We start from the raw sequence: 19,522 nt of genomic DNA on the forward strand, positions 1-19,522 counted from the left end.
ACCCTACGGCCAAACAACTAGCAAGACAGGAACACAACCTCATCCATGAGCAGAGACGCTGCCTAAAATTAAAATAATAAGGTCACAGACACTCAAAAACACACCACCAGACATGGTCCTGCCCACCAGAAAGACAAGATCCAACCTAATCCACCAGAACACAGGCACGAATGCCCTCCACCAGGAAGCCTACACAACCCAGTGAATCATCCTTAGCCACTGGGGGCAGACACCAAAAACAACGGGAACTACGAACCTGCAGCCTGTGAAAAGGAGACCCCAAACACAGTAAGTTAAGCAAAATGAAAAGACAGAGAAACACACAGTAGACGAAGGAGCAACGCAGAAACCCACCATACCAAACAAATGAAGAGGAAATAGGCAGTCTACCTGAAAAAGAATTCAGAGTAATGATAGTAAAGATGATCCAAAATCTTGGAAACAGAACAGAGAAAATACAGGAAACATTTAACAAGGACCTAGAAGAACAGAGCAAACAAACAATGATGAACAGCACATTAAATAAAATTAAAAATTCTCCAGAAGGGATCAATAGCAGAAGAACTGAGGAAGAACAACAGGTAAGTCACCTGTAAGATAAACAGTGGAAATAACTACCACAGAGCACAATAAAGTAAAAAGCATGGGAAGAACGGAGGACAGCCTCAGAGACCCCTGGGACCACAGTAAATGCACTAACATTCGAGTTACAGGGATCCCAGAAGAAGAAGAGAAAAAGAAAGGGACTGAGAAAATATTTCAAGAGATTATAGTTGAAAACTTCCCTAATATGGGAAAGAAAACAGTTAATCAAATCCAGGCAGCACAGAGAGTCCATACAGGACAAATCCAAGGAGAAACACGCCAAGACACATATTAATCACACTATGAAAATTTAAGTACAAAGAAAAAATATTAAAAGCAGAAAAGGAAAAACAACAAATAACATACAAGGGAATCTCCATAAGGTTAACAGCTGATCTTTCAGCAGAAACTCTGCAAGCCAGAAGGGAGTGGCAGGACATATTTAAAGTGATGAAAGGGAAAAACCTACAACCAAGATTACTCTACCCAGCAAGACTCTCATTCAGATTCAACGGAGAAATTAAAACCTTTACAGACAAGCAAAAGCTAAGAGAAGTCAGCACCACCAAACCAGCTTTACAACAAATGCTAAAAGAACGTCTCTAGGCAGGAAACACAAGAGCAGGAAAAGACCTACAATAACAAACCCAAACAATTAAGAAAATGGTACCAGGAACACACGTATCGATAACTACCTTAAATGTAAATGGATTACATGCTCAAACCAAAAACACAGACTGGCCGAATGGATACAAAAACAAGACCCATACATATGCTGTCTACAAGAGATCCACTTCAGACCTAAGAACACATAGAGACTGCAACAAAGGGTACGAAAAAAGATATTCCATGCAAATGGAAATCAAAAGAAAGCTGGAGTAGCAATTCTCATATCAGACAAAATATACTACAAAATAAAGACTTTTACAAGAGACAAAGAAGGAAACTACATAATGACCAAGGGATCAATCCAAGAAGATATAACAATTGTAAATATTTATGCACCCAACATAGGAGCACTTCAATACATAAGGCAAATCCTAACAGCCATTAAAGGGGAAATCGACAGCAACACAATCATGGTAGGCGACTTAAAGCTTTAAAACAAGCTTTAAATAGAATTAATTGATATTTATAGGACATTCTATCCAAAAACAACAGAATACACTTTCAAGTGCTCATGCAACATTCTCTAGGACACATCATATCCTGGATCACAAATGAAGCCTTGGTAAATTTAAGAAAACTGAAAACACATCAAGTATCTTTTCCAACAACAACACTACAAAACTAGATATCAATTACAGGAAAAAGTCTGTAAAAAATACAAACACATGGAGGCTAAACAATACACCACTAAATAACTAAGAGATCACTGAGGAAATCAAAAAGTGCCTAGAAACAAATGACAATGAAAACACAACGACACAAAACCAATGGGATGCAGAAAAAGCAGTTCTAAGAGGGAAGGTTATAGCAATACAATCCTACCTCAAGAAACAAGAAACATTTCAAATAAACAACCTAACCTTACACCTAGAGCAATTACAGAAAGAAGAACAAAATAAACCCCAACGTTACCAGAAGGAAAGAAATCATAAAGATCATACCAGAAATAAATGAAAAAGAAATGAAGGAAACAATAGCAAAGATCAATAAAACTAAAAGCTGGTTCTTTGAGAAGATAAACAAAATAGATAAACCATTAGCCAGACTCAATAAGAAAAAAAGGGAGAGGACTCTAATCAATAGAATTAGAAATGAAAAAGGAGAGGTAACAACTGACACTGCAGAATACAAAGGATCATGAGAGATTACTAAAAGCAACTCTATGCCAATAAACTGGACAACCTGGAAGAAATGGACAAAGTCTTTGAAAAGCACAACCTCCCAAGACTGAAACAGGAAGAAACAGAAAATATAAACAGACCAATCACAAGCACTGAAATTGAGACTGTGATTAAAAATCTTCCAACAAACAAAAGCCCAGGACCAGACGGCTTCACAGGCGAATTCTATCAAACATTTTGAGAAGAGCTAACACCTATCCTTCTCAAACTCCTCCAAACTACAGCAGAGGGAGGAACATTCCCAAACTCATTCTACGAGGCCACCATCACCCTGATACCAAAACCAGACAAAGATGTCACAAAGAAAGAAAACTACAGGCCAATATCACTGATGAACACAGATGCAAAAAGTCTCAATAAAATAATACAAACAGAATCCAACAGCACATTAAAAGGATCATACACCATGGTCAAGTAGGGTTTACCCCAGGAATGCAAGGATTCAATGTACGCAAATCAATCAATGTGATACACCATATTAACAAACTGAAGGAGAAAAACCATATGATCGTCTCAATCAATGCAGAAAAAGCTTTTGACAAAATTCAACACCCATTTATGATAAAAACCCTCCAGAAAGTAGGCATAGAGGGAACTTACCTCAACATAATAAAGGCCATATATGACAAACCCACAGCCAACCTCATTCTCAATGGTGAAAAACTGAAACCATTTCCTCTAAGATCAGGAACAAGACAAGGTTGTCCATTCTCACCACTATTAGTCAACATAGTTTTCGAAGTTTAAGCCACAGCAATTAGAGAAGAGAAAGAAATACAAGGAATCTAAATCAGAAAAGAAGAAGTAAAACTGTCACTCTTTGTAGATGACATGATACTATACATACAGAATCCTAAAGATGCCACCAGAAAAGTACAAGAGCTAATCAACGAATGTGGTAAAGTACCAGGATACAAAATTCATGCACAGAAATCTCTTGCATTCCTATACACTAATGATGAAAAATCTGAAAGAGAAATTAAGGAAACATGCCCATTTACCACTGCAACAAAAAGAATAAAATATCTAGGAATAAACCTACCTAAGGAGACAAAAGACCTGTATGCACAGAACTATAACACACTGATGAAGGAAATTAAAAATGATACAAACAGATAGAGAGATATACCATGTTCTTAGATTGGAAGAATCAACATTGTGAAAATGACTATACTACCCAAAGCAATGTACAGATTCAATGCAATCCCTATCAAACTACGAATGGCATTTTTCACAGAACTAGAACAAAAAAATTCACAATTTGTATGGAAACACAAAAGACCCCGAAGAGCCAAAGCGATCTTGAGAAAGAAAAAGAGCTGAAGGAATCAGGCTCCCGGCCTTCAGACTATACTACAAAGCTACAGTAATGAAGACAGTATGGTAGTGGCAGAAAAACAGAAAGAACGCTCAATGGAACAGGATAGAAAGACCAGAGATACACCCACACACATATGGTCACCTCATCTTTGATCAAGGAGGTAAGAATATACAATGGAGAAAAGACAGCCTCTTCAGTAAGTGGTGCTCGGAAAACTGGACAGCTACATGTAAAAGAATGAAATTAGAACACTCTCTAACACCATACACACAAACACACAAAAAAAAACTCAAAATGGATTAAAGACGTAAGTGTAAGGCCAGACACTATAAAACTCTTAGAGGAAAACATAGGCAGAACACTCTATGACGTAAATCACAGCAAGATCCTTTTTGACCCATCTCCTAGAGAAATGGAAATAAAAACAAAAGTAAACAAACGGGACCTAATGAAACTTAAAAGCTTTTGCACAGCAAAAGAAACCATAAACGAGACGAAAAGACAACCCTCAAGGGCTTCCCTGGTGGTACAGCGGTTGAGAGTCCGCCTGCCGATGCAGGGGATGCGGGTTCATGCCCCGGGCCGGGAAGATTCCACATGCCGCGGAGCGGCTGGGCCCGTGAGCCACGGCCGCTGAGCCTGCACCTCCGGAGCCTGTGCTCTGCAACGGGAGAGGCCACAACAGTGAGAGGCCCATGTACCACAAAAAAAAAAAAAAAAAAAAGAAATAAAAGACAATCCTCAGAATGGGAGAATATATTTGCAAATGAAGCAACTGACAAAGGATTAATCTCCAAAATTTACAAGCAGCTCATGCAGCTCAATATCAAAAAAACAAACAACCCAATCCAAAAATGGGCAGAAGACCTAAATAGACATTTGTTCAAAGAAGATATACAGATTGCCAACAAACACATGAAAGGATGCTCAACATCACTCATCATTAGAGAAATGCAAATTAAAACTACAATGAGGTATCACCTCACACCAGTCAGAATGGCCATCATCAAAACATCTACAAACAATAAATGCTGGAGAGGGTGTGGAGAAAAGGAAACACTCTTGCACTGTTGGTGGGAATGTAAACTGATACAGCCACTGTGGAGAACAGTATGGAGGTTCCTTAAAAAACTACAAATAGAACTACCATACGACCCAGCAATCCCACTACTGGTCATATACCCTGAGAAAAACATAATTCAAAACGAGTCATGTACCAAAATGTTCATTGCAGCTCTATTTACAATAGCCAGAACATGGAAGCAACCTAAGTGTCCATCAACAGATGAATGGATAAAGAAGATGTGGCACATATATACAATGGAATATTACTCAGCCATAAAAAGAAACGAAATTGAGTTATTTGTAGTGAGGTGGATGGACCCAGAGACTGTCATACAGAGTGAAGTAAGTCAGAAAGAGAAAAACAAATACCATATGCTAACACATATATGTGGAATCTTAAAAATTAAAAAAAAGAGAAGGTTCTGAAGAACCTATGGGCAGGACAGGAATAAAGATGCAGACATAGATAATGGACTTGAGGACACGGGGAAGGGGAAGGGGGAAGGGTAAGCTGGGACGAAGTGAGAGAGTAGCATGGACATATATACACTACCAAATGTAAAATAGATAGCTAGTGGGAAGCAGCCACATAGCACAGGGAGATCAGCTTGGTGCTTTGTGACCACCTAGAAGGGTGGGATAGGGAGGGTGGGAGGGAGATGCGAGAGGGAGGAGATATGGGGATATATGTATATGCATAGCTGATTCACTTTGTTTTAAAGCAGAAACTAAGAGACCATTGTAAAGCAATTATACTCCAATAAAGATGTTAAGAAAAGAAAAAGGAAAAAAAAGAAAGAAAAAATAGACATATAGAACATAACGTAACAGGGAATATAACAGAGGATCTAGCAATAGACACAAAACTAAATGGTCAACTGATTTTTATCTAAGAGGAAATAAACAGTAAATCAAATTTGAAAGGACAGTCTTTCCAATGAATGATGCTAGAACAACTGGATATGTGTTCAAGGGGTGGGGAAGAACACTGATGCTCATCTCACATCATGAACAACCTGAAATGTATCATAAACCAAAATTTAAGAAATGTGATTATAGAACTCCTGGGGAAAAAAAGCTGAGGAAATGTTTATGATCTTCAGGTAGGCAAAGAGTTCTTAGCAGAACACAAAAACCACAAGGTATAAAAGAAAAAAATTATTAAATGGACTTCATCAAAATTATAAATATTTGCTCGTAAAAAGGCACAAGTAAGAAAACAAAAAGCAAACCACAGACTGTGAAAAAGTATTTGCAAAACATATCTGACAAAGGGAATATGCAAAGAGCCCATGCAACTCAATTAATAATACACAAAAAGAAGTTAAAAATCAGCAAAAGATGTGAACAGATAATAACAAAAGGTACATGAAAGGCCAATAGCACATAGAAGATGCTCAACATCACTATCATTGGGGAAACGCAGATAAAACCAAAATGAAAACCCACTACTTACTTACTAGAATGGCTAAAGTTAAAATGATTGAAAGTACCGAGTGATATCCAAGATGTAGAACAACTGAGAATCTCATATATTGCTAGTAAGAATGTGAAGTGGTACAGCCACTTTGTAAAAGTTTGGCCGTTAACTCTACAACTGCAATGTGACCCAGCATTTCCAAATCCTAGGTATATATACCAAGAGAAGCGAAAACCTATGTCTACACAAAAACAAATAATGTTCACTGCACTTCATTCATGCTTATCAAAAGCTGGACACAACCCTGATGTTTGTCAACTAATAAATGGGAAAATTAATTGTGGTATAATCATTCTATTAGATACTACATAACAATGAAAAGGAACACAATACTGATACACACAAGAACATGGATGAATCTCAAAAACAGTATGCTAAATTAAAACAAAAAAATACATGCTATTTGAATCCAGGTGTGTGACATTCTAGGAACGGCAAAATTAGAGACTCCAGAAAGCATATACACAGATAACTGGTTCCCTGGGACCAGGGGTCAAGAATGGGAATCAACTGTAAAGGGGGACAATGGAACACTTTGAGTGATAGAAACATTCTATATCTTAATTGCAGTAATGATTACACAACCCCATATAAATTGCCGAAATGCAGCAAATTTGAACACTTAAAATAATGTAAATGATACTTCAAAAAAGCCGGAGAGAAAAATCATCAGCTATTTTTGTGGAGTTAATTAGTTTATTTGGAAAAACAAGCAACAAAGAAAGGACAGCCAGGGAAACCCTAGAAACAAGAACAATGGGGAAAGGGTGCCACAGCACTACCGCATACATACTGTATATGTAGTGTAAACCTATTCCAAAACCTCTGTAAGTAAAATAGTATAGCATTAATTCATGAACAGACTAATGAAACAGACCACAGAAAATATAAGTAGACAAAACTTCATATGAAAATTTAGCATACAACTAAGGCAACATCTCAAATTAGTACGGAAAAAATGAAATTTTTTAACAATATATTATGTTGGGATAATTAGCCATAGGCAAAGAATAAACTTAGATGTTCCTCACACTATAAATCAGGGATAAATCCCAAATGGATCAGAGATTTAAATTAAAAACTAAAACCATTTAAGTACTAAAAGAAAATGTGGATGAATTTCTCTAACACCTGGGAGTGAGGAAAAAACTATCCTATGATTCAACATGCAGGTGCAATTTAGAAAAAGACTGATAAATTTGACTAGATAGAAATAACTTCTGCATGGACAAAAACAAACACACAAAAGCAAAATAAAACAATAAATGAAAACTGCAATTTTTATCACAAATAAAGGATAAATATAGATCATACATAAAATATGGCTATACAAAACAGAAAGAAAACAATGGCCCAACTGAAGAGAAATGAACAAATATTTCAAAGAAAAGGAAACACAAATAGTCTTTAAACTTCAATTAAAAATTCAATTAAGAAAATGCAAGTTAAAAGCAAGACACCATTTCTCACCTATCAGATTTCACAAAAAGCCTGCTGACGTAAACTTTCTTGGTTAAGACCAAGGGGAAACAAGAGCTCCCAAAGGAGTGGTTCACACCACTAGACCCAGCAATCCCAATTATCAAGGAATCTATACCAAAGAGAATCTATACCAAAGAACACTAACAAAAAGACACTTTTACTATTTACTGCAGTACTACCTGTACTGAAGCAACTGATTGAATAAACAATGGAAGAAATCACCATGACACTGGATTAGGCAAAGATTTCTTAGCTACAAAACCAAACGCCCAAGCAATGAAAGAAACAGTTGAGAAATTGGATGTCATCAAAATTTTTAATTTTTGCACTTCAAACTATACTATCAAGAAAATGAAAATATAAGCCACAGACTTTGAGAAAATATTTGCAAATTATATATCCGATAAGGGGTTGTATCCGGAATGTATAAAGAACTCTTACAACACACCAATTTTTTTTTTTTTAAGTTTTCGGCCGCGCCACGCAGCCATGTGGGATCTTAGTTCCCAGATCAGGGATCAAACCCATGCACCCTTCATTGGAAGCGTGGAGTCTTAAACACTGAACCGCCAGGGCAGTCCCAACACACTAATTTTTTAAAAAACAAATTTAAAAATCAGCAAAGGTTTACAGAGGCATTTCACCAAAGAATATACACAAATAGCTAATGTGGTCATTAAACAGTGCTCAACATCAGTCATTAGGAAAATGCAAATAAAAACTGTAATAATGAGGATATGGAGAAACTGTTACCCTCATACACTGCTGGTGAGAATGTAAAATGTTACAGCCACCCTGGAAAACAATTTTGGCAGTTTCTCAAAATGTTAAACATAGAGTTACTTTACAACCTGGCAATTCCACCCCTGGTTATTTACCGAAGAGAACTGAAACTATATATGTCCACACAAAAACTTGTATACAGATGTTCACAGGAGCATTATTCACAATAGCCAAAAAGTAGAGACAACTAAAATGCTCAACTGATGAATGGATATATAAAATATGGTATAACCACACAATGGAATATTATTAGATAATAAAAAGGAATAAAGTATTAATACATGCTACACATGGATCAACCTTAAAAATATATGCTTAGTGAAAGAAGTCAGTCACAAAAGACTACATATTATATGATTCAATTTATATGAAATACCCAGAAAATACAAATACACAGAGACAGAAAGTAGATTAGTACTCGCCAGGGGTTGGGCATGAGGTTTCATTACGGTGAGATAGACATGTCCTAAAGTAAGACTTTGGTTATGGTTGCACAACTCTGGAAATTTACTAAAAGTCACTGAATGGCATAAAGAAGTTGAATTTTATGGTATTTAATTACACTTCAATAAGCTTTAAAAAGAAGAAAAGATAAGCCATAGACTAGAAAAGATATTTTCAATATATTTTTTAAATTACCAAAATATACTGTTAAAACTTCTACATATCAAAAAGAAACATAAATCAGGCAATAGAAAAAATAAAATCCACCTTAAAAATCTGAAATGGCAATTCAGATAAAGAAACCAAACGTAAGGTAGATAGCTAGTGGGAAGCAGCCGCATAGCACAGGGAGATCAGCTCGGTGCTTTGTGACCACCTAGAGGGGTGGGATAGGGAGGGTAGGAGGGAGATGCAAGCGGGAAGAGATATGGGAACATATGTATATATATGATTCATTTTGTTGTGAAGCTGAAACTAACATACCATTGTAAAGCAATTGTACTCCAATAAAAAAATAAATAAATAAAATAAAATAAAATAAAATAAAATAAAAAGAAACCCCACTGGTCAGTAAACTTATACTTCAAAGTAAACATGATGTGAAAGATTAACCTGTCCAGGTAACTTTATGCACTGCTCAAACTAAGAAAATAGATGATTCATTGCTGTGCACAGTTCTTCATTTAGGTACTGGTCTTTTAAAAAATGGTTAGGTTCAGCTGCCCTCAGAGCTCCAATTATAGACAGACTATACCAATAAAGATTTTCATTTATGCCTTCCCTTTTCAGCCTGATACAGCCATCTTCAGACTTCTTTTATTCCTAGGTACCAACTTAAGACAACTGAAGAATCATTTTGTTGCCATTTGATTTTAATGGCTTTAACTTTCACACTTTGGATCGTCTTTGGCCAACAAACTGTGTCAGAATAATCTAATTCTTTTAACAAAATACAAGTTGATCATACAAGACAGCACAAATGAAGAACACTCATTTCTCCCTTTCCAATCCCTTTTGCCTAGAAGTAATATTTTCAATTAACAAAACAAAAAAGCAAGAGCACAATTCGTTTTGAGTATGAACAGCAGTAATCTGCCAGAGAAGAGAAGGGGAGGGAAGAGGAGAAGGGAAGGGAAGGGAAGGGGTATGCAAATGTGCACTAACCTTCCAGTAGTCAGATTGTAAACTGTAGTACCTCTGGTATGCAGATAATGCTGAAAGAAGGAAAATAAGCATGAGTCACAATTATGTCCCATTTCAAAATCAATTAACAAGTTTTAAGAAACATTACAACAAAATTCCCATCATACCCACCTCCCAGCAGATAGTGATATTTAAAACCAAACAATTTAAACTCTGGGGCATCCCTACTCATAGTCAGACATGGTAACAAATGTCCAATATATAGGAGTTCAAGGAAGTAAAACCATGGTCACATTTCAGACCTGCACTTGAACAGAATCTGGGCAACCTCTTGAATCAACTTGACCTTCCTCAGAGACCAAATCTGATAAATGGATTAATACTCCAGAATGTGATGGGTCGTTTGTTCTAACAAGGGATCTCACTTCCAAAAATGACTAAGAGGGCTTCCCTGGTGGCGCAGTGGTTGAGAGTCCGCCTGCGGATGCAGGGGACACGGGTTCGTGCCCCGGTCCGGGAAGATCCCACATGCCGCGGAGCCACTGGGCCTGTGAGCCATGGCCGCTGAGCCTGTGTGTCCGGAGCCTGTGCTCCGCAACGGGAGAGGCCACAACAGTGAGAGGCCCACATACCTCAAAAAAAAAAAAAAAAAAAAAAAATGACTAAGAGCTCAACCACCTCAAAGAGCAAAGGAACTACAGTTGACTCTTGAACAACACAGACGTAAGAGGCACTGACCTCCGCACAGTAGAAAAGCCAAGTATAACTTATCGACGGCTCTCTGGATCCGCAGTTCTGTATCCTTGGATTCAACCGACCACAAGATCATGTAGTGCTATAGTATTTACTACTGAAAAAATTCCATGTGTAAGTGGACCTGCGAAGTTCAAACCCCTGTTGTTCAAGGGTCAACCGTACTCCTTTTGTGCTGCTCCCTTTCATACAATCAAAAAAGAAAAAAACCCAGCCCACAATTACCTTACCCCAAACTCCAACTCAATTCCAAAATAGGGCATCCCATACCCCTAAATCCATCTCAAGGTATAACAGGCTCTGGAAGAAATTAAACTACAGTCGTCCCTCAGTATCTGCAGTGGATTGGTCCCAGGATCTGCCGTAGATACCAAAATCCACTGTGATCACATCCCACAGTCGGCCCTGCATGTGCACGGATTCCACATCCACGGATGATAAAAATAGCAGTACATATATGTACTGAAAAAATCCCACGTATAAGAGGACCTGCAAGGCTCAAACCTGTGCTGTTGAACAGTCAACTGTAGAGCTTGTCAATCCAAAAACTCAGTGAGGGGCAGGCAGTAACAAAGTAAAGTAAAGGTTATACATGCACATTAGAATTGGTAGAGAGCCTTTTTTTAAAAACTCATGAGCAATAAATAAGTCACGGGGGTGTAATGTGCAGCATGATGACTATAATTAATAATACTGTATTGCATATTTGAAAGCTGCTAAGAGTAAATCTTAAAAGTTCTCATCACAAGAAAAAATACTATAACTGTGTATGGTGACAGATGTTAACTAGACTTAACTATGATCATTCCACAATATATGCAAACATCAAATCATTATGTTATATACCTGAAACTAATAGTTATATATCAATTATACCTCAATTTTTAAAAAGAGTAACATTTTCAAATAAGATTTTCAACACGTGTAAAAAAAGTTTATACTGAAAAAAAATGGGGAGGGTGGAAATTAACATTTTCTAAAACTCCAGGTATGTTTTCATACTGTTCATCAGTAAGCAGCCAAAATGAATACCATATAGAATACCACATAGAGAACTTCCTGAATATGTTCAAATTAGAGAAACATCACCCAAAACCATCATCACGTATCTGAACAAGTAACTTATTTGAATTATGTTCATCTTTTTTGCACAAAGATGATGCCAACCAACCTATCACTGGAAGGACATTTAGACTGTAATTTTTCCAGTTCTGAGGAAGAGGTGATTTCAAGCCATCTTCTGTTTTCTAGTTCTTCATACATGAGTGTAGCTAGCTCATAAAGATCACTGATTAATGGTTTTCTAAAAAGAAAAGCAAACCAACTTACCAAGCTAGACAGAACAGAATAGTCAAATAAGGTTTGACGGATTTATAGAGAACAGTCATGGAAAAGGTGTTTTCTCTCTACTGCCTGATGTGAACAAACTGCCACCACAGGGGAACTATTCTTAAGATGAAGCCCACAGAAGATAGCAGCAGAAACAGATGGAAAGTACTGGATACTTCTAGATTTCGAACTATATCTAGTGCACAACTCACCTATGAACCTTCAATTATATGAGGGAATAAATCTCCTTATTGTTTAAGCTAGAATCAAGTCTTTGATATTTGTGCCTCCTAACCAAGAGAAGCCAGGGTCCCTGACAATTTTGTGCAATCACCATATCAAGCCTGGACTGCCCTTTTAACGGGAATTTCAACAAACTTGAAGGGTATGTTTCCAATAACATGAATAACAATATATATTACATGACTTCACAAAATTCCCATTTTAGAATTTGAAGAGCCCTTAAAGAGACAGTATGATGTAACTGAAACCGAGGTACCTACGTGAACCGAAGAAGCCTATGTGATTATCAATTGGGAGAAACATGGCATCCATACTACAATATGATGAATTGAGAAATAAATACAAGCCCTCAAATTCAAAGTCACAAAAGTAAATGCTCCAAATTTCAAGCACAGATTTGTAAATGAGACACTTCAATGAGCATTTGTTATCTTTCCATTCATTTACACATTTCTCAACAATTATACTTTACTCCATTAGGCCTAGGATCCTATATTTTAAGAAAGACCTTAACATATTTAACATTTTTCCTAATCCAAATAAATCATTAAAACTCTACAAGTACCCACCACCAGAGTCTCTCTAATGAAATCCTTTTAACCAAAGCACAGTCCTTATTTCCAATCTTTAAGTCAGTTACCTATTGTGAAAATAAATTCCTACTCCACTGTAACTAGATTTTCCTTAAGTCCTTAATAGAGAATGAGGGAAATCATTTATTTGGACATACTTATAATGCTTAAAACCAGTTTCAGGATTGTACCATCTGTCTAATGGGCTTTTCCTTCCCTAAATCACCTAATCTTCACTTGGAGATCCCTCAGTTATTTACTGGCTCAAGAAGTCCTTGTTCATCCCACTAGGAAATCTTTTTAACAGTACTTCAGGCAAGACTGTCCTTTTCTTTTGCCACTTAACCAAGAATGGTGTGCTCAAACATATTAATTTCAACTCTCTATCAACCAATTTCCAAAGGTCAGATATTTTTAATCGTTGGAATCAACTTTATTTATGGACAGACTTTTTTCATAATTCTGAGTTTTATTTTGTTTTTAAATAAGCCCATTTAGTCTGTGTAGACTTAAAAAAAGAGAAAAATATAATGAATTTAAAGGATTATAGAAAACTGGCAGAGTACTAACAAAGTAACCAGGTCTAAAAAAATTAAATGCAAAAGAAAACAAGCAAAAATACAAATGCAAATAAGAAGGAAGTTAAATTTAACTTTCTGCCAGAAAAAGGGAGTCTCCTTCAGAGTAAGATGCAACAGAAATGCAAGGAAGAAACATTTAAAATTCAATCTACACTCACATTAGACTATGCACTAACTGCAGGCAGAACTCAGCATTTCTCTTTTCATCTCTAGCCCAGTGTATAACACTATAGGCAGCAGGTTAGCTGCTCACGGGTGAGTCTATGGGTATGGAAGGGAAGGAAAGGAAAGAAGTACAAGTAAATCTGTCAATTGCACTGACTGTCATCTTTAGGCCAGAACAAGTTGTGACTGCCTAAGATTATTATTAGGTCAAAAGATCTTTGATTATTTTTATCTGAGGCTGAACTAAAAAGTTGTATTTATACCCTGGGATAAATGAGATCTCAGAGAGCTTATACTAACTGTTTCACTGTATATAAATGACTGATGTACCTAACTCCCTAGCACCTTTCTGCCTTCTCAAATCTATGACTGCCTAAAACACATCTTCTCTTGTATGTAGTATTAATACACATTAACATTTGAAAAACCCTCTGGATAGTATCCAACACGACAGACCTTTGTTCCTAAGATTACAGAGACAAGCAGACAGGAAGTTGGAAAAGCAAAGAAACAAATCTTGGAATCCTTTTACTCCTCTATCAGCATCTTCACTGAGGTTTTCAAGTCAAATTAACACATCTACTGAGATCTCAGATTTACTACTTCTTTGTCGTCATTAAAATAATATACTCTTCGAGGTCTTTATTTTTATTTTTTTATTTTTTTGGCCACGCAGCATGCGAGATCTTAGTTCCCCAACTAGGGATCGAACCTGTGCCCCCTGCAGTGGAAGGGCAGAGTCTCAAGCACTGGACCACCAGGGAAGTCCCTCCTTGAGGTTTTTAATATCGCACATTTGGTTTACTACAAGAACCATCAAGTAGCTGTCTTATTTGTATTCCTTCAATGTGTTCTACCACCAGCTCTCTAGTTCTTGAAGCTACAACTTTTGCTCGTTGCCTGGATATGAACTGACAATCTGGGTTATGGTCACTATTTTTTTCCCTTGGGTTATTTTTCTCAATTGCATTTTCTAATTCTAGGCCACAAGTAGATTGAACAAAATCAATTATGCCCAAATTGTGATGAGAGTGAGTGGAGGCACAGTGATTTGTTTATATCAGTAAATACGTTTAAATAAAGTTATATAGAGAAAGAGGGTACAATGACTACAAATGCAATGAAAACACATGAATGATCACCTTAACTGTATCAGCTTTCAGAAAGATACATCATATTCATTCTATGCATATTACATGCCAGTTTATGTCAGTATTCTGGATTTTCATTTCATTTTACTATTTCAACACAAAGTAAATTTGTATCATATATACTATGCAAACTACCCCAATGACTATCTGAAAGAACTTTTAAACAAAGAGCAGATTCTTACAAGAATCACAACCTTTAGTTCCAACAACCATGACAATAAAGAGATGAACCATGCAAGGATCCAAAAAAAGGCAATTTTTGGAGAAGCCAAACTCAAGATCTATTATTGGAAAACATGCACTTTATGTCCTTATACTATATATATCCTAGGATGGAGTGTTGTCATTCCACCCAAGAAACACAGAAAGAGAGAAAGACAAAAAGAGCTCACCAACTCTGACTTAAGACTTCTCCACATAAGCAACTCTTAGCATGTAACTTGCCCTAGCCATTTATAATTACTGAGGAACTAAAACAACCAAAACCTACTTTGCCCAAAAGTGATAGACAACGCAACAAATGACCAATTACTTGAAGGAAGGAGGAAAGGGAGAAAGATCTATCATCAGGTGGAATTTCAGGGAAAACTTCCAGCTCACCACAAACCATGAAGAAACTATCTGTAAAAGTGTCAAGGTTTTCATACTAATATCAGGAATGATTAATTATTGTATCTCCTTCAACTAATTTTTTTACTTCTGGAATTTTTACTATCTGCACCCCAAGTCTCTTACCTCAGAGTTTCTATCTTTTTATAATTTTGCTGTGTACTGAGGTATTTTACTACCGGATTTTCTAAGCAATCAACTTAACTTAATGACGATTCTCTCCTATAATCTGCCATACATATTCACAGATATTTACACATAATTTCTATTAATTAAACTGCTCCTGAGACCCATCACATATATTCACAAGAATATACACTTGTCCTTCAGCCCGGGGTTCTCTGTCTCTCAGGTTGTTCTTCAACTCAAAGAAGAGAAATCACAGTACCATCTCCATGGCTTAAGGCAGTCTGTCTGACAGCCCCATCAGCTGTTTGGTTCAGCTGAGGTTGACAGGTTAGCCGTGGGGGTAGGAGTGGAAAGGAGGTATAGACACTATAAGGAACCACTCAAATCCCACTTCAAGGAAGGACTGTTGGCAGTCTTGCATACAAGAGAGCCTCTAGCAGTGAGTTGTCTTAAGCTGAGGAGAGCAACCTTGCCTGAGGTCACACTCCTTCCCATGTCCAGTATGGAATGAATGGAGTATAAAGGCCTGGTCATCTTGGCCCAACCAGTGATAGCCATTCTAGCTCCGGGGCTCCCCATGGAGTTGGCCAAGGCTGTCACAGCTTAACTTCTCCCTCTGTCCAATCCTGGTTCCATTTCCCACCTTCCACAGTGCTGATCCTAAAGGTACTCCTTACTAAACATCTTGTATGCTAAACTCACTGCAGAGGAATCCAACCAACAACAGGCTAAGTGCAATAAGCCTCCAGCCTCCATTTTCCCGCAATCCTCTAACCCATTACTTTTTCAGGACAAATTCCTAGAAGCCTAATAACCAAATCAAGTGATGGAAAATTTTTTAAATTCTTCATACATATTACCAACCAGAAAGACTAAAAAATGTTTTATAAGGTCTTTTTATCTTCTTCTTCAAATTCCTCTGAAATGAAAAGGTAATTTTTAATTAATAAACCCATAACAGTGAAGACAACGAAAGTATACTATCTGTAGATCAGAAATTTTTAGAAATTCATATAAGACAGGAAGTAGATGAGATCAGAATAAGAAATAAGGGCAGAAAAACCACAGTCCAAAATGTACACAAAATATTTTCTAGCATTTTCTACTCCAAAAGTAGAAGCAGTTTTTCATAAGGAACCCCAAACTCTGAAAATTTCACGCACAAGAGGACTCAGGACAGTATTTAAAGAACTGTCCTCAGAATAAACAGGGCCGGTAAATCCCCCACATACATACATCTGAGCAGTCTACTCACATGTTCACTGAATAGTTTATGTTTATTTCCCAGTAAGTTATGGTTTGTAATCTGTTCTCTAAAAATAAACATCTATTTGTTTGGGGCTAGAGGTTCTCATCTTGTACTGGTTCCAAAGAAAAAAGGAGAAAGTAGCCTGAGGTAACAAATGTCTCCATAAATTAGTGATGATGGTGATGATGTGTGGAAGGGGCTACTAGAGACTGGCTCTAGTCTGGGACTTCTGGGAAGACAGTGAAGAGAATGGATAGAAAGATTTCAATAATTAGTATTTTTAAAGGATTTTTTTTAAGTGGGAATGTGGTCAATAAAGCCTCAAGGATGAATTCAAACAACTCTCGTCTAGGAAATAAGAAGCCATCAGCTTGAAATACTAAAATATACTGAAATACAAATGTATACCTCTGCATTCATTCTCTCCTTCCTCTTCTTCCTATTACAAATTATCAATGGCCAGTTCATCTACACAACAGCAAACGGGTCGCAGAGCACACCTTTTCAAGGACTTAAATCCTTGGGTTACCCTTCTCTTCTCCCATCTTTCTAGATTACTCCTACAAGCTAGTTTGCCAGCACTGTCTAGTTGCCACATGCCCCCACCACACCTTCCAAAAAAGAAAACACCTCCAAAACAAATATCCCTGGATTCTTCATTACCTTCACAGCCAAACATTTTATAAATGGAAAATGTAGCTAAATTCATAGACTAGTAAAGTATTAAAAGCTTTTTTTTATTTATTTGTTTGTTTATTTATTTATTTTAAATGACCACTAAGCAATAAGGACATACAGCCACATATGCAAACCTAATTTTCAAGTCTGGGTCTCTGTTTATATGCTCTAAAACTAGTGCGCTCTCCAAATAAAAGGTGCAGCAATGAAAAATCAGATTGCGCAGAACTCTGTATTATTTCTTTTGTATAATGCTTTCCTTTAAATAAGTTACTGTTTTAATTAAAATATCTAATAGATTGTTAAATAATTATCAATGCCTATTACCCTGAAGTCACTTTGCTAAGTATTAACCAGTTTCACACAGGAATCCCAAAACCCCTGAGCAGCTACCACATCCTCCCCTCGTTTTACAGATTACAGATAGAAGCTCAGGGATGTTTATAATCTGTTAAAAAGTAATGCAGCTGAATCACAGAGATGAGCTGGGGAATAAGCCTAATTTCAAACCCCACAGCATACCTGTCTCAAAGTAAAATTGTACTTTCATTAGGAAAGTATTCACTTGACCTAACATAATTAAACACGAACAATCCTTCGCTCTAGCCCTGAACAACCTTTCAGTTGTTCAGCCCACCTAAATACATTTGTGGAAAACAAGCATAAGTCCATCCACTCCACATTAAAATGTTTACTATCATCAAAAGGTTAAAATGTTATTGATTATAGGAATATAGTTTTTCTTTGCCTTTGGTATTGAGGGGTGTGGTGTTTGGGGGGTGCTTTTAACTTCCTAAGTGAGTAATGGCCTGGGTCAGCCGCTTGGTACCATAAAAAGGACACATCTTGGGGGGCTACCTTCAATAATTTAACTCACTTATTTCCGATAGGAAAAGCTTTTCAAATGAATTAAAAAAATGCTTTATCCAACGCTCAAGCTCATGTGTGATCATCTCTCTATGTTACTTACCTTTACAATAACATGGCTACAGATCAGGTTTTCATTCAAATATTTTCTAGCTAAAATCGAAGTTAAAGGATAAAGAAGAGAAATGCTGAGTTTGTGTTACTTTTCCAAAGTGTCCATCAATGGCTCACTTTCTACTATAGCTGAGCCTTTAAAAAGCAGGAATTTTTCACAAGGCAGAACAAAACGGTAGTACACATGTAGGTGGTTATCAGTTTAGCAGAATGGTCAACTTACTGCTGATTTACATGGAGTCATGTGAACTTTTCCCATTTCCATCTACTCCACTTTTCTCATTGTTTTTAGGATGTTCATAAGCTTATAATTTCTTAGAAGTAAAAATGGTAATACTTCCGATAGAGTACAATTACAGTTATTTTGAATACATATATAAATCAAACAGTAATTAACAAGGGGAAAAAAATTACCTTTTGGATAATCTTCCAATAAGAGGTTGAAGTGACCTAATTGACAAAAGAAATCAGACTCCACTTTTCCTTCAGCTTTTAAGATTAGAGATTCGTAGCAGCGAACAGCCTAGAAATAAAAAATACAAACATTTTAAAAAAAGACAAAACCCTAAAATACATTTCCTTCCTGAGATAATGCATATAATCCTCCATTCAATCACCCAAGAAATCAATATATTTTACTTCTACCTCAGATATAGTCAATGCAGTATTCTTCTAAAATACCTATTTATTAAAAGAACCACTAATTATGGCATAAGTGCTTTTCCTACTTATAAAATGGAAATACTTGCCAAATAAGATAATGTAGGAACACTCTGATAACTTTATTCATTAGCTGTAAATCTAAATTTTTACTGTGGTCCATGTTGACATAAACAAATATATTAATCTTTTCCACAAATGGTAAGAACTTTATTGAATCACATGAGAATTCACAGAATCTCCAGAGTAATGATAACTACCATTTATAC

General features: G+C 36.6%; 1 protein-coding gene across 8 annotated transcripts in view; it reads right to left on the reverse strand.

Moving 5' to 3' along the window:
* KDM6A (lysine demethylase 6A) overlaps window positions 1-19,522 on the reverse strand; it is a 209,390-nt gene that overhangs the window by 117,806 nt on the left and 72,062 nt on the right. For all 8 annotated transcript variants that reach the window (XM_060137954.1, XM_060137952.1, XM_060137950.1 and 5 more), the window contains exons 3-4: window positions 19,008-19,116; window positions 10,175-10,224 (exon numbers count right to left, since the gene is read on the reverse strand). In XM_060137954.1, the coding sequence (XP_059993937.1) occupies window positions 10,175-10,224; window positions 19,008-19,116 (159 nt within the window). The remainder of the gene's footprint in view (window positions 1-10,174; window positions 10,225-19,007; window positions 19,117-19,522) is intronic.

Source organism: Lagenorhynchus albirostris, chromosome X (assembly GCF_949774975.1).
Source record: "Lagenorhynchus albirostris chromosome X, mLagAlb1.1, whole genome shotgun sequence".
Taxonomy (NCBI): Eukaryota; Metazoa; Chordata; class Mammalia; order Artiodactyla; family Delphinidae; genus Lagenorhynchus; species Lagenorhynchus albirostris.